Source organism: Dipodomys spectabilis, unplaced genomic scaffold, assembly GCF_019054845.1.
Source record: "Dipodomys spectabilis isolate Male_0828 unplaced genomic scaffold, ASM1905484v1 ptg000225l, whole genome shotgun sequence".
Taxonomy (NCBI): domain Eukaryota; kingdom Metazoa; phylum Chordata; class Mammalia; order Rodentia; family Heteromyidae; genus Dipodomys; species Dipodomys spectabilis.
The window spans coordinates 1,297,437-1,311,418 of record NW_024870902.1 but is presented as its reverse complement, the minus strand read 5'-3'; the positions used below and the strand labels follow the sequence as shown (position 1 = coordinate 1,311,418).

General features: G+C 37.4%; 1 protein-coding gene across 2 annotated transcripts in view; it reads left to right on the top strand.

Annotated features, from left to right (window-relative positions):
- Usp53 (ubiquitin specific peptidase 53) overlaps positions 1–13,982 on the top strand; it is a 60,251-nt gene that overhangs the window by 23,349 nt on the left and 22,920 nt on the right. For both annotated transcript variants that reach the window (XM_042697579.1, XM_042697580.1), the window contains 6 exons: positions 3,097–3,231; positions 6,637–6,750; positions 6,828–6,910; positions 9,912–10,017; positions 11,358–11,504; positions 12,349–12,498. In XM_042697579.1, the coding sequence (XP_042553513.1) occupies positions 3,097–3,231; positions 6,637–6,750; positions 6,828–6,910; positions 9,912–10,017; positions 11,358–11,504; positions 12,349–12,498 (735 nt within the window). The remainder of the gene's footprint in view (positions 1–3,096; positions 3,232–6,636; positions 6,751–6,827; positions 6,911–9,911; positions 10,018–11,357; positions 11,505–12,348; positions 12,499–13,982) is intronic.

Here is a 13,982-nt window from a genome sequence, read left to right as displayed (position 1 = left end):
GAGGTATGGCAGGGCCTGCTGGAGATTTTAAGCATGTTTGCAGGGTGTTTTACATTTTTCCTCTCCAGAGTAACTCCTGAGCATGGCGAGCCACAGCCACTGATTGCTGACAGACAGAACTGATTCTGCAAGATACCTGAGTTTAGTTGATTAGCAGAAGTGATAGAGCTCTTGTGCCATCTCTTGGGGTTATTATTCTTGGAAGGCAGCTAGCATGCTTGGAGGAAGCCAAGTAGCCATGTGGAAAGGCCACATGTATCTTGCACTCAGCACCAGACGAAGTCTCAGCCAATAGCCAACTGCTAGCCACCTTCACATAACTCTAGGTCCCAGCATCAGACAGTACCTAATGGCAACAGTTAGAGCAGAGGAGCCATTCTGCCATATTTCAGATGCATAAGCAAATTATGGTGACCAAGTTTTGAGGTGATTGGTTCCAGGGCAGTTAATAACTGGGACAGGAGTTGAGACTCTGAAGACCTTCTATGTCTTTATGAAAAAATCTTGGCTTTTTCTCTGAGCAACTGAGGAAGTTTCAAGCTTGTTTAAAGTAGAGGAGTAACATAATCAGTTTGAACTAGATCCTTTTCACGACTGAGATGTGCATAGATAAAAGAGAAACGAAAACCAAAGGGGAGTTTGGTATGTATTAGCCATTCATTTTTGTCCAAGAATTTAAAGTTTTATTAACACATTTTAAATTGAACTCTACTACTTGAGCCACCTCCAGCACATATTTTATATATAAAAATTTTTATTCTTTTATATTCCTGAATATTCTTAATGAATATACATGCCTATTTAGGAAAATAGCAAAATATATTTATCTGCCTTAATTTTTTTTTATGTTCCTGAAAAGGTTGTTTGCATAAAACACCAAAAGAAATTTCGTAACGTCCTTTTCAAACATGGTTCAATAGTGCTATTGTTAGAGGATGAAGAATAAACCTGGATCAAATTGTGGTATCACATTTTATTTACCACACAGGAAACTGGGAGTGTTTTGCCCAATTTCAAAAATCAGAATTGCTCCGTGTTCCATTCCAGCTCTCTCATCACACTTCACAGTGGCCTGTCTGCCTGCTGTTTCCCCCTCTGCCTTTGTTTTTGCTTTCTCCCCACCAAAAAGCAAAACAAACAAACAAAACCCACCTTTCGCAAACATACATTGCCACGTCAGTCTCTCCTGCCTTCTCTCTCAGAGCTGGCTCCCATCTCCAAGTCTTTCCACTGCTCCTTTTGAGTGAAAAGCTTTTCTTCCAGCTGTCCTTGGGCCGACACCCTTATTTCCTTTCTGCTTGCCTTCACATGTTACTTTTTCCATCAGGCAGGCCTTCCCTCACTACTCTAGGTAAAAGGAAAATCATACTTCTGTGGCATTCTTCATTGCACTGCTTTACTTTTCTTTTGATTGCAATTCTTTATGTTGATCTTTTCTCCCATATCTTTACACCTTCTGCCACCTACTTACTTCTTGTTACTGTGATTATAGTGTAAGGCTCATAAAGTCAGGGGCATGTGTTTTCTAGAGTTAATCAATGCCTGACAGAGAATACTATTAAGCAAAGAAAGTATTACTCAAGGAAAAAGTACAAGAAACAGTCTTGTGTCCTATTAGTAGCTTAAGCTTCACCTGGAAAATTAATTTGCTAAAGAAGAGATGAAATCTGAATATTACTTATTCATCTTTTAGTATTTGTATTTTAAGCTATTACAATGAATAACATAATTATAATTTTGGATAATATCAACTGGCACTTTTGTGTCTTAGTTTCTTACATATCTTGCAAATTATGTTTTTGTGTCAGTACTGGGTCTTGAATTCAGGGCCTCTCTTGCTTGGATTTTTTGCTTAAGACTGGTGCTCTGCCACTTGAGTTACAGCTCCACTTCCAACTTTTTGCTGGTTTGGAGTTAGGAGTCTCTGCGCTGGGCTGGCTTCCTCAGAGCTCAGGCTTTTCAGTAGCTAGGATTATGTGTGCCCCTGACACTCGTCAATCCTATTGGTTCTGTGAGGTGGGTTGTCATTGAAAACCTTTGTTCCCTACTTTCTCTCTCATGAGATGATTGTCTTTAAACTGAAACTTACTAGAAAGTATTTTCCTTGCTTTATTTAGAGGGAAAATAGAAAGCAGATTCATACTTACTATCTCATTCTCAAATGTTGATTTAGTGATTTCTTAGAAGTAATTCGAGTGAGGAAAATTGGTAACTGGGGGAATGGGCTTTTCTTTAAAATTTAAAAGTAATCATTAGGTCTTCTTGTAAAATGTGCTTTTACATTTTATAAAGCAAATTTAGTGTAATAGGAAATAGTAAATATATTAAAGGCTTATTTTTTGTTTTTACTTTGTTAGTTTTTGACTTTTGCTTGGCCTCAAAAAAACAATCCTAAAAGTTCCTTTTGGTCAACTTTAACTTTTAAAAATAGTCTAGTGAATTCCTACCACTTTTTATGTGATTTTTTTGTACTTACCCTTGCCTGGAATGATTTAATATTTCCTATAGCATACTTTTACATTTAAAGCAACATATCAAAACTCTAGTCCTGCCTAGTGTCAGTGGCTCATGCCTATAATCCTAACTACTTATGAGGCTAAGATCTGAGGATTACAGTACAAAGCCAGCCGGGGGAAGGAAAGTCCGGGAGACTCTAATCTCCAATTAATCACCAGAAGATTGGAAGTGGTGCGTAGCTCAAGTGTTAGAGCACTTGCCTTTAGCGGAAGAGCTGAAGGGCAGTCCCCAGGCCCAGAGATCAGGCCCCGTGACCGACACAACAAACAAACAAACAAAAACCTCTGTTCCTTTAACAACCTCTCTGAGACTCTTCTGGGAACAGTTAGAGTGTTCTTTAATCAGTCATTGAAGGTGGATGTGAGAGATTTTGTTTCAGTTTTTATGCACTTACAGGCTGGGCCAGCTGACCCCATATTTCACTGACATGAGTAGTTTATTTTTATATAGATTGAGTGTAATATTAGTTTCTGTATTAGTTTCTAAGTAGAATGTTCAGAGTGACTATCTTGTAATGAAATTACTGAAGTAATTTGAAGTTGTTGGCATTAACCATACTGATGCACTTTTGATTTCCAGACAATATTTGCACAGTTTCAACACAGCCGAGAAAAAGCACTTCCCTCTGATAACATCAGGCATGCTCTTGCAGAAAGCTTCAAAGATGAACAGCGATTTCAACTGGGCCTTATGGATGATGCTGCAGAATGCTTTGTAAGTACCTGTGATGATTGCTAAGAGGCACAATGCTCTGTATTTTTCATGATTCCTGAGGCAGAAGTATCTCTGATGATCCCTAAGAGGCAGAGTGCTCTGTATTTCAGATGATCCCTAAAAGGCCACAGTAATAGTGTTTATTCCTTCCATAATGCAGATGCTGAGACAAATGAAAAAAAAATTTTTTTAAGATGGAAAAGTATCAGAACTGGTCAATAGGACCCTACCATATCCATCTATCAATTTAAGTCTATTTTGTGTAATATTTTTGCTTTGGCTTATTTGTGTAGTTTTTATGGCATCTTGGACAACAAAAATTTGTTAGGCCCAAAGACTTTAAAATTTTATCCCTTATTTCAGGGTTCTGTTTCCACAAGTCCTCCATGTGCACCCCAGACCCTGCTGTAGCATTTCTTTACGTGCAGTCTCCAGGTCAGGGGTTATGAGTAGAGGTTGGTGAGAACTCAGGAGCAGCAGCTTGACAATCAAGGCTTGGTGTTGCTAGGCCTGGTGTCACTGCTATACAAATCAATTTGGAATATCCCCTTGATACTTTGTCCTGCTTAGCTATGTATGTTGATTATTCAGTGTCTTAGTACTTGAAGAAACAGCTGTTTATTTTCTCTTGCTGCTGTTTCTACTTAGCAAATTAACTTCTTCTGTCACAAACCCTCTTACATTTTCTTTTTTGTCTTTTTTTGTCGGTCATGGAGCTTGAATTCTGGGCCTGAGCGCTGTACCTCAGCTCTTCAGCTCAAGGCGAGCACTCTACCACTTGAGCAACAGTGCCACTTCCAGTTTTCTGGTGGTTTTTATTGGAGATAAGAGTTTCACGGACTCTTCCTGCCGGGGCTGGCTTTGAACCATGATGCTCAGATCTCAGCCTCCTGAGTAGCTAGGATTATAGGCATGAGCCACCGGTGCCCGCCTACATTTTCTTTTTCATGTTATATCCTTACCTCCATTTCTTCTTACTTTAGTCCTCTGCTCTCAGCATCTGTAAGACTCCTGACTATTGTCCATCTGTCCTGTGCCTTTAGGGTCTCTAATCTGTCTGCCAGATTCACATATTTTCTTCTTGATGTTTGGTTGATCTTCCAAATATTGTGGTGATTCAAATCAAGACTTTTTATTCTGACCTCTAAGGCCCTTTTCTAGTTAAATTCCAATGTATCTCTTTGCTTCCTTCCTGAATTTTCCTTCATCGTGAGATAGTTGCCATTCTGTTTCTCACACATCTTTTGTATTTCTGCTTAACAGCCTTTGCTCAAGTTTCTGAAATACTCAAAACTTTTCAAACTACTCTTTTGTCAAGGATCAAATTAAGTCATTTCCATCAGGTAATGTATGACCAAACTGCCCTAGTTCGTTCCCTGGCTTTCCGTAGAATTCACTGTCTGTATGACATTATGCATTATTAGTAATCTTTTATGTAATGAGTATCTTTATGGTTTCCTTCTGAACTTGGAAAGCTCCTTGACTCTAGTACATTGCTTGGCATACTTCTGTATAGATTAGAATGTGCCAGTAGCAGCACATACATTCATACAATTCAGTTTTCATATTTTTTCTCTTTATGATTGATCTCTTGCTTAAAACATACATGTGCTTTTCCCAGTTCTGAAGTTTATAGTTTTACTTAGACTTAAATGAAATGTATTCATGTGTGCTAATTATACTTCATAAAATACCTTGACATCCAGACTTAAATAACAGTGATTTGAAATGTCTTGGTGCAGAGAAGGGGAAAGTTAATAAAAAGAATCCATTGGTTGGCTGACACAGTGGTTGCAGATCTGTAACCCAAGCTACTTAATAGACAGAGGTCTGGAGATGCTAGTTGAGGCCAGTACAGACAAAATATTAGCAAGACCCTGTCTAAGCAAACTAAGTGTGATAGTGCATATTTATAATTCCACCTACAGCAGAAGGCTGGGAGTAGGGTCATAGTTCAAGTCTGGCCTGGGCAAAAAGCAAAAACATAACTAAAGGGAGAAGGGCTGGGCTCAAGTAGTAAAGCACCTGACTAGCAAGTGTCAAGGCCCCAAGTTCAATCTCTTATTGCTAAAAAAATAAGAATAAAATAGAATTTATTGGTTAAACTCTGCTAAGAAAAGGTTTATTCAGAAATTGATTTTCCCTATTGGTCTGCATTTCAAATCTGAAATTGTCTGAGGTTTGTTAAATAATGCAGGACCCTCTTTGGAGTATAGTGTAAGTTTAGATATTTTAAGTTTAGCTATCATTTAAGTTTGGATATCATTGCTATTTTAAGTTTAGATAATCTAGTTGGTTTAAGCAGGATTTTAAAGAAGTTACTGTCTTTTTCTTGGTATAAGAATATAGGAAACTATTTTTCCTAATATTAATCTGTAGATATGAGCCCCTGAGGACTGGTTTGAGAGAGGATTTTTTAAATCTTCATTTTAAATCATATATTTTTTGAGAAACATTTTTTCTCTGTTATACTCTGAATTCATTACCTTGCAAAGTACTTTTTTGAACATAGTGTAAAATTAATGCTGATCACAGGTCCGTCCCCTAGCCCTGCTTTCATCCAATGTTTTGATACCTCGGTTGCATCTTCAAGTGAGCATATGACTTCAGCTTGAACCCCTGTAGCAAAGTGCAGCAGATTCTCTCTTCACGTTTCCATCTCATTGTCAGGCGGCTCTAGTAACATTAGATGTCTGCATCCTAAGCTAAGTTCTGCTTCTTTTTAATGACTATTTATTGCTTTGAGCTCTGACTAACAAGTCTCAAGACAAAGATAGGTATTTAACCAATCTAAGCATAATGGTCCTTCAGATATTTCAAGGGTATAACTAGGTATAATAGTTTTATTTTTAAAACTCTTTAAAAAGCTTTATTTTGAAAATTTTGAAGCGGTGGGCATAGAATATGAACCTCCATATCCTATAATGCACCTTTAGTAGTTATGAATGTATGACCAATTTTGGTTCATCTCTGTTTTCTTTCCCCAATTTTGCTGTACCCACAAGTAGATTTTAAAGCAACTCTAAGGTTATTTAGTTTTATCCACAACTAAGTTGATAAGTACCTCTACTAAGACAGGGTCTAAAAACAGTAACTCTACCGTGCCTGAAAATTAATTGTTCCTAATGTTGTTAAAATATCTAATCATGATTTTTTTTTCTGCTTATGGTAACTCCTGTTACATTATGTTTCTTGCATTAAACAGTATTTTTAGCTAGCACTGCAGAAAGCTGAATAGTTGACCATTTTAAGTGTTGATTACAGCAGAAAACTGAAAAGCAAATAGTACATGTAACATTCCTAAATGTACAGGTGGCAAAATGTTCAGTAAAGAAAAGATATGAAGTATTTTCTGCACAATCAGCAATTCATTTCTTCTTTTGTTTGTTTCTTTTTTTGAATTAGGAAAATATATTGGAAAGGATTCACTTTCACCTAGTGCCAAGCAGAGATGCAGACATGTGTACCTCTAAATCCTGTATCACTCACCAGAAGTTTGCTATGACCCTGTATGAACAGGTAAAGTGGCTTACTTATTTTTGAGACGCTGCTCATGCTTGGTGGACAGTGGACTAAATGTTTGCTTTTACCTGCAGTGTGTGTGTCGTAGCTGTGGGGCGTCATCAGACCCTCTCCCCTTTACTGAGTTTGTACGCTACATTTCTACAACAGCCCTATGGTAAGAATCGGCCAAGTGTATTTAACCCAGATGTTATTCACACACTTAAGCACATGGAGCATTTTTTTTCTGTAAAACAAGAACATGTAGGAATTTCTCCCCTTCACTGTTTGAGGCCTGCAAATACCCTTCTGAAAAGGGTCCTAGGAGATACCTATCTCAGTAGTCTGAATTGGTTGTATGTGTGTCATTTAACATAGGTTATCATTCCTTCCTTGTCTAAAGCACTCAGGAGGAACAGTGTTTTGAATTTCAGATTTGGGAATATTTGCATATTCATAATGAGCTCTTCAGGGGATGGGACCCAAGTTTAAAGTTTGTGTTCCGGGCTGGGAAGGTGGCTCAGTGGCGGAGTGTTTGCCTTGCATGCATGAGGCCCTGGGATCGATTCCTCAGCACCACATAACCAAAAAGAAAAAAAAAGCCGGAAGTGGCGCTGTGGCTCAAGTGGTAGAGCGCTCGCCTTGAGCTGAAGAGCTGAGGGACAGCACCCAGGCCCAGAGTTCAGGCCCCACAACTGGACCCCCAAAAAATATAAATAAATAAGTAAATAAATAAATAAAGTTTGTGTTCTATACATAACTTGTACATTTTGCCTGAAGGTGATTTCATGTTGTGTTTTAAAAGCACCTGAATTTTGACCGTGCCCCATGTGATCAAGTCAGGTTTGGAATTTTCCGTTTGTGATATTATTTTGGTGCTCAAAAAGTTTTACATTTCCGAGCATTCCAAACTTTAAAATGTCAGATTAGGGATGCTTAACCTGTACATTTGCAAAATGGACAAAATAGTACAAAATGGTGCAAATTTTCAGATTTTCTACTTAGGTATAGAATTTTGGAACTTGAAATGAGAGACTATGTAAATGGAGCTGTGGAAAATTTGTCTTGTTAGTTTGTAACACCATATTAGCTCCCCTCAGTCCCTTCACAGTGATAAAAGCTAGGATAAGCAGAAAAGAAAGAAAAAATTTGAGACATTCTTCCTTTTTCTGCCCTTTCTTCCCATCCCATCCCTCTCCTTATCTCCCCTGCCTTCCTCTCTCCTTCTCCATTCTCCTCTTCCCTCTCCTCCCCTGTCCTTCTCTTTTTTCCCTTCCTTTCATTGTATTTTTCTCAGTGCTGAGTTTTGAATTCAGGCCCTTACATTTGCTAGGAAATCACACTACTACTTGAGCCATATCTACAACCCTTTTTGCTTTCTTTCTCAGATAGGGTCCCATGCTTTTTTACTGTAAGCTGATCTCAGACTATGATTCTCCTACCTTTGCAGGATTAAAGGTGATAGCCACCATACCAAGCCCTATTTGTAAAGATTTTTGTGTAATAACCATTGTGTGGAGTTATTGTTATTCTAAATTTCAGTCAAGTGTAATCACCTGTTACTTCTTACTTTCAATTTATATGGCAGTCGGGATGATATTTGAAAAGGATAGCCAGCTGCAAAGTTTTAATCAGCCTGGGAAGGTAGAGGTCACTGAACCTTGAATCCTGTACTGCCCACGATTTCACTTTTTGAACCTTTCATTGGATCCTCATCAGACCCTCTTCTCTGTACAGTCTCCATTCATGGCTGTCTCCCACCCAAACTACCTAAGCCATGAACACACCTAAGTTTCAAGTCTCAGGGATTTACAGTCTTGAACAGTAGCACCTTCTCAATATGGCTGCTCCCCATAGCGCTGTGAGATATGTGGAGTGAGAAATATATGCATATATTTTTTTTCTCCAAAGTTACCTTGTCATACCAGAAAGCCCATAGACTCTTATCTCCAGTTGATCACCCAAAGGCCAGAAGTGAAGCTATGGCTCAAGTGGTAGAGCACTGGAAGACAAAAGCTTAAGGACAGTGCCTAGGCCCTAAGTTCAAGCACCACGACCAGTACAAAGAAGAAAAGAAAATAGGTTTTATGATCTCAGAAGACATTTCAGGGCTCAGAGCCCTTTGGATATTTCTAACATCATTTGCAGGCCATGCAAAATTATCAATATAGCTAAATGGTCTGTGCACAGCTGACAAGACACAAGCATGTCTGTTCTGTTATGTACCAAATGGTTTCAAGGCCCAGATATCCCTACCTTGTCTGGATGAGGATTACAATCCAAGTTGGATTGACTGCACTGTCGGTCTAGTTAACCAGTGCTCCCATGCTCCATTTTGTAAAACTATTCTGTGAAATGCTTTTTGAGATCATCAGATTTGGTGTGTTCTAACAGAAGTGTGAAGTGTGTCAGAGGATGCTTATACTTTTTGAATTCTATAGATAAACTATTACACTACTGAACATATCCAGGACAGTTACATTACTGTTGAGCAGAAGCAGGACTTCTAGACTGGCAATTTGTGTTTCAGCTTTCCTTTTGAAAATCTTTAAGTCATTGTTTAAAGGTTTCTAATGCCTTGAAGTGTACCAGTGGGACTCTTGGGAAAGTGAATAGAGTGACAGAGTTCCCCAGTAATGAATGCAAAATGCAGCCTCTGCTCTAGAACAATAATTGGCATGCGTAATAGGACCAAAGGCACAAGTCCATCTTGAATAACTTTGGCTGTGACTTCTGCACTTAATTCTAGAAGAAATCAAAACTTCTGAGAACTTTGAGCCAGAGAGAAAAAAACCTGTCCTACAATTTTTTTCCTCCTTTTTTCAGAGTAGAGAGCTCACATTCAAGTCTCTAATTATTAAGTAATTGAATAAAAGAATCATTTGCTTCATGCCTTTGCTTCAGACAGGACATATTACCTTCATTCAGGTAGTCCCAAACCAAAGCACAATTGCAGTGTTATTCTATACTTGTACTACATTTTCATCATATGCCTGCCAAACTTAATTTTTCACTTTATGTCGATTTATAGTTAATTTTTCAGATATAGTCATGTTTTAACCAGAAGAAGTGAGGCAGTCTATTAATATGTATTGATACTGTTTTCATGTGTAATTCATTAGACTTGTTTTTAAGTTCGTGGCCTATATTGAGACTGCTTTTTAAAAATTTTTTGGTAGCAATGAAGTTGAGAGAATGATGGAAAGGCATGAACGCTTTAAACCAGAAATGTTTGCAGAACTGCTTCAAGCAGCAAATACAACAGATGACTACAGGAAATGTCCTGTAAGTATACTTTGTTCTGCTCCTGAGCTTTGCTCTGGGCCTGGGCATTGTCCTTACGCTCCTTTTGCTCAAGGCTAACACTCTACCACTTTCAGCTTTGTCTGTAATTAATTGGAGATAAGAGTCTCATAGACTTTCCTGCAATAGTTGGCTTTGAATGGAGATCCTCAGATCTCAGCCTCCTGAGTAGTTAGGATTATAGGCTTGAGCCACCAGTGCCTGGTGCTTTCTGCTTTCTTAAAGGATGGATTCTTGTTTTAATAGATCTATAAAAATAACAATGACATACAAAGCAACAAAGAAATAATCTTATAAATATGTTAGAAACAATCGCATGAAAGAAAAAAACATTTGAATACATATCTTAGGGTTCATTTCCCTAACATCAACTTAACTGACCTTTTCTGCTTGACTCAGACATATACTAGTTATTGCAAATAAGGGAAACCATGGGACCTATGTTTCTTTGGGCCTGGCTTATTTCACTTAGTATAATTTTTTCCAAGCCTTTCCATTTCCTAACAAATGGGGCTATGTCATTCTTTCTGATGGAGGCATAGAATTCCATTGTGTATATATACCACATTTTCTTGATTCATTCATCTACTGAGGGGCATCTGGGTTGGTTCCATATCTTAGCTACAGTAAATAAGGCTGCAATAAACATAGTCGTGCTGGTAGCTTTAGTATGGTCTTGTTTGTGAACATTTGGGTAAATGCCCCAAAGTGGGATTGCTGGGTCATAGTGGAGCTCTATGTGGAGTCTTTTGAGGAACCTCCATAAGATTATTTTTTTGTTGCTTTGTATGTCCCTCCCCCACGGTATAATCCCTGGTTTCACTGTATTTGATGTTGTTATAATTTGTGGAGGGGAAGGGAAAAAACAAATCGTTTAAATAGGGATACAGGTGGACCCATTGCAACAATGAGACGTACAAGTCGTATGTCGAAAACGAACTTTACAACTTTGGTGGGGGGGGGGGAGGAGGGTTGGGTGGGGGCGCGGGGAGAGGATGGGATGGGAAGGGGAAACAAAGGAGGAGGTTACAATGCTTGATAAGAAATGTACACATAATCTTGCCCATGTAATTGTAACCCCTCTGTACAGTATTTTCACAATAAAAAAAAATAAAAAAAAAAAACAATGACTAATTTGTTTAAGCGACTGACTACTTACTGTTTAAGCAGTATTTAAGACAAGTAGCTAGTTAGAAGTCAATTTCTGATAAACTGAAGAAACACATTCCCAATATATCTTAAACTTGTTTTAACTGTGCAAAGCTTTACCTGTGGTAGATGTTTGGATAATTTCAAAACTTGCCTTTTGTGCTTTTCTGTAGAGTAACTGTGGTCAAAAAATAAAAATCCGCCGTGTTTTAATGAATTGCCCAGAGATCGTCACAATTGGTTTAGTGTGGGATTCCGAACATTCAGACCTGACGGAAGATGTGGTCCGGAACCTGGCAACACACCTCTATCTTCCTGGGGTATCTTAGCTGTTTGCATGCTTTTTTTTTCCTTTTATTTAAAAATTCTTTGAGATACTTTCATATGTTATAATACATGTAGCTTTTCTTTTCCAGAGCCTAATTTTTACATTTAATAATAATAATATTCAAGTGTTCTGTATTACAAGATGAATTTAATTAGACCAGGCTAAGTGGAATGCTTTTCCCATCATCTGTCAGTGAGAGACTATCTCATTATCTCTCACTCTGCAGTGATGATAATGACAGAGTGGTTTTTATACATGTGTATATATGTATTATGTATATAATACATACATATATATTGTACATGTATTATGTATATATATACATATAGCATTTCTCATAAGTATATATAATATTTAATCTGTATAAGTGTTTAAGATTTAGCATTAATTTGTAGTTCTGTTGATGTACTGAATTGTTAATGTTCTGAATTGATTTATATTACATTGGAGATTTTAGATATTGTCCTTTAGATAATAATCTAATGTATATTCACATTATGATTCAAAAGAGGAGTATCAGGAATATGTAACTGATGTCACATTTTGAGTATTTGTTACAGGGTATCAATCATGTGCCATTAGAGACACTGTACTACTTTACTGTTTTATAGTTAATTTATTCATTTTACGGGTCTTTAAGTTTTGTGGACTAATTAAAAGTAGAAATGGTAAGGGTTCAGTGTCAGCAGAATCTTCAGAAATAGCACCATGATACTGGGTTGGGAGCACTGTGCTTTTGACTGGTTTTCAATAAGTCAGACACATGATTCATCATACCACTGTTCCTCATGTTTTAAGATACAGTATTAAATGTACTTTGTTAATCTTTTGAACAGCTTTTTTACAGGGTTACTGATGAAAATGCCAAAAATAGTGAACTTCACCTTGTTGGTGTGATCTGCTATACCAGCCGACATTATTGTGCCTTTGCCTTTCATACTAAGAGTTCCAAGTGGGTGTTTTTTGATGATGCAAATGTGAAAGAGGCAAGTGAAACTTCCATTAACTGAAACAATCATTGTAACTTTTCTTTGTTCTTTAGGAATAAATGATATGCTAATAGATGAAATGATACACCTATATAAAGCTGCAATGAATGTAAAGATAAAATAGCCTCATTAAATCACAGGTTTTATTTTTGAAATTTGACTTCTTTTGAAGCCATTTTTAAGGCAAATCCATTTCTAGAATTGTTTTTTGGGGGCAGGAAACAGTGCTAGGGATTGAACCCAGGGCTTCACATAAGCTAGGCATATACCTCTGAGCTATATCCCAAAGCTAGAATAAAGAAAATGACTAAAAAGTGCATCACTATAACTATCAGTGATATTCCCTGTGTTCTGATCACTGTGGCTCTCTACACGTCCTTGTAGATGATTCGCAGTTGCTTTGTGTAAGCAATGATGATGCTTTTTTAAATGTATCTTTTTATTCAAAAAATAAAACTTACATGTGCTATAAAAAATTAGATACACCTGTTTTATCTTAAAATTTTTTACAAACATTTTTATATTGTAAAGAAAACTAGTAATTTATTGATTTTTTTTTTTTTTATGGCACTGACATTCAGACTTGGAGTCTTGCACTTTGTTTGAATTACCTAGTGCTTTGGTGTAGGAATTTTTTTTTTTGGGGGGGGGGGGTTGTCCGGTCGTGGGGCCTGAACTCTGGACCTAGGCGCTGTCCCTCAGCTCTTCAGCTCAAGGCTAGCACTCTACCACTTGAGCCACAGCGCCACTTCCAGCTTTTTTCTTTTTGCTTATGTGGTGCTGAGGAATTGAACCCAGGACCTACCTCACTCATGCAAGGCAAGCGCTCTACCACTGAGCCACCTTCCCAGCCCCTGGTGTAGAAATTTTTTGAGAAGTCCTTTCTTAAGTTCACAGGCAGCAAGGTTTTAGATCTCATACTTTGTATTTACATCGTTTAAATTGTCAAAATTTGGAAGAGGAATTAAGCATGTTAATCTGTGAGATTTTTTTTTTGTTTGCCAATTGATATATTTTCAGAGTTCTAGGCAAAGAAGGTAAATAACCCATATGTGTAGTTTAGAAAAGATTCTTGGGAGTTTTTCAAAAAAGGTATTTCCTTGCAGAAATCACCATATTAGAAGATTATGTGTTATTTGATTGGCTAGTTGGTTTTGTTTTTATTTTTAAGTCAATTTTAAAAAGGTATAATTTTGAAACATTAAAATGTACCATTTTGAGTTTTAATGAATATATACATGTAAATAACTATCATAATTAGTATGTAGAACTTTTTTTATTAGCATTGCTGGGATGGAACTCAAAAGCACACATGTTAGGCAAACATTCCAACACAAAGCTACACCCAGTCCTATATAGAGAATATTCTACAATCTTAGAAAAATTGTCTCCTGTGCTTGTGTTATAAGGTCTCCCTTCTTACCCTGAGCCAAGCAAATCACTGGTACTGCTATTTTGCTTCCTCAACACAATATCCATTT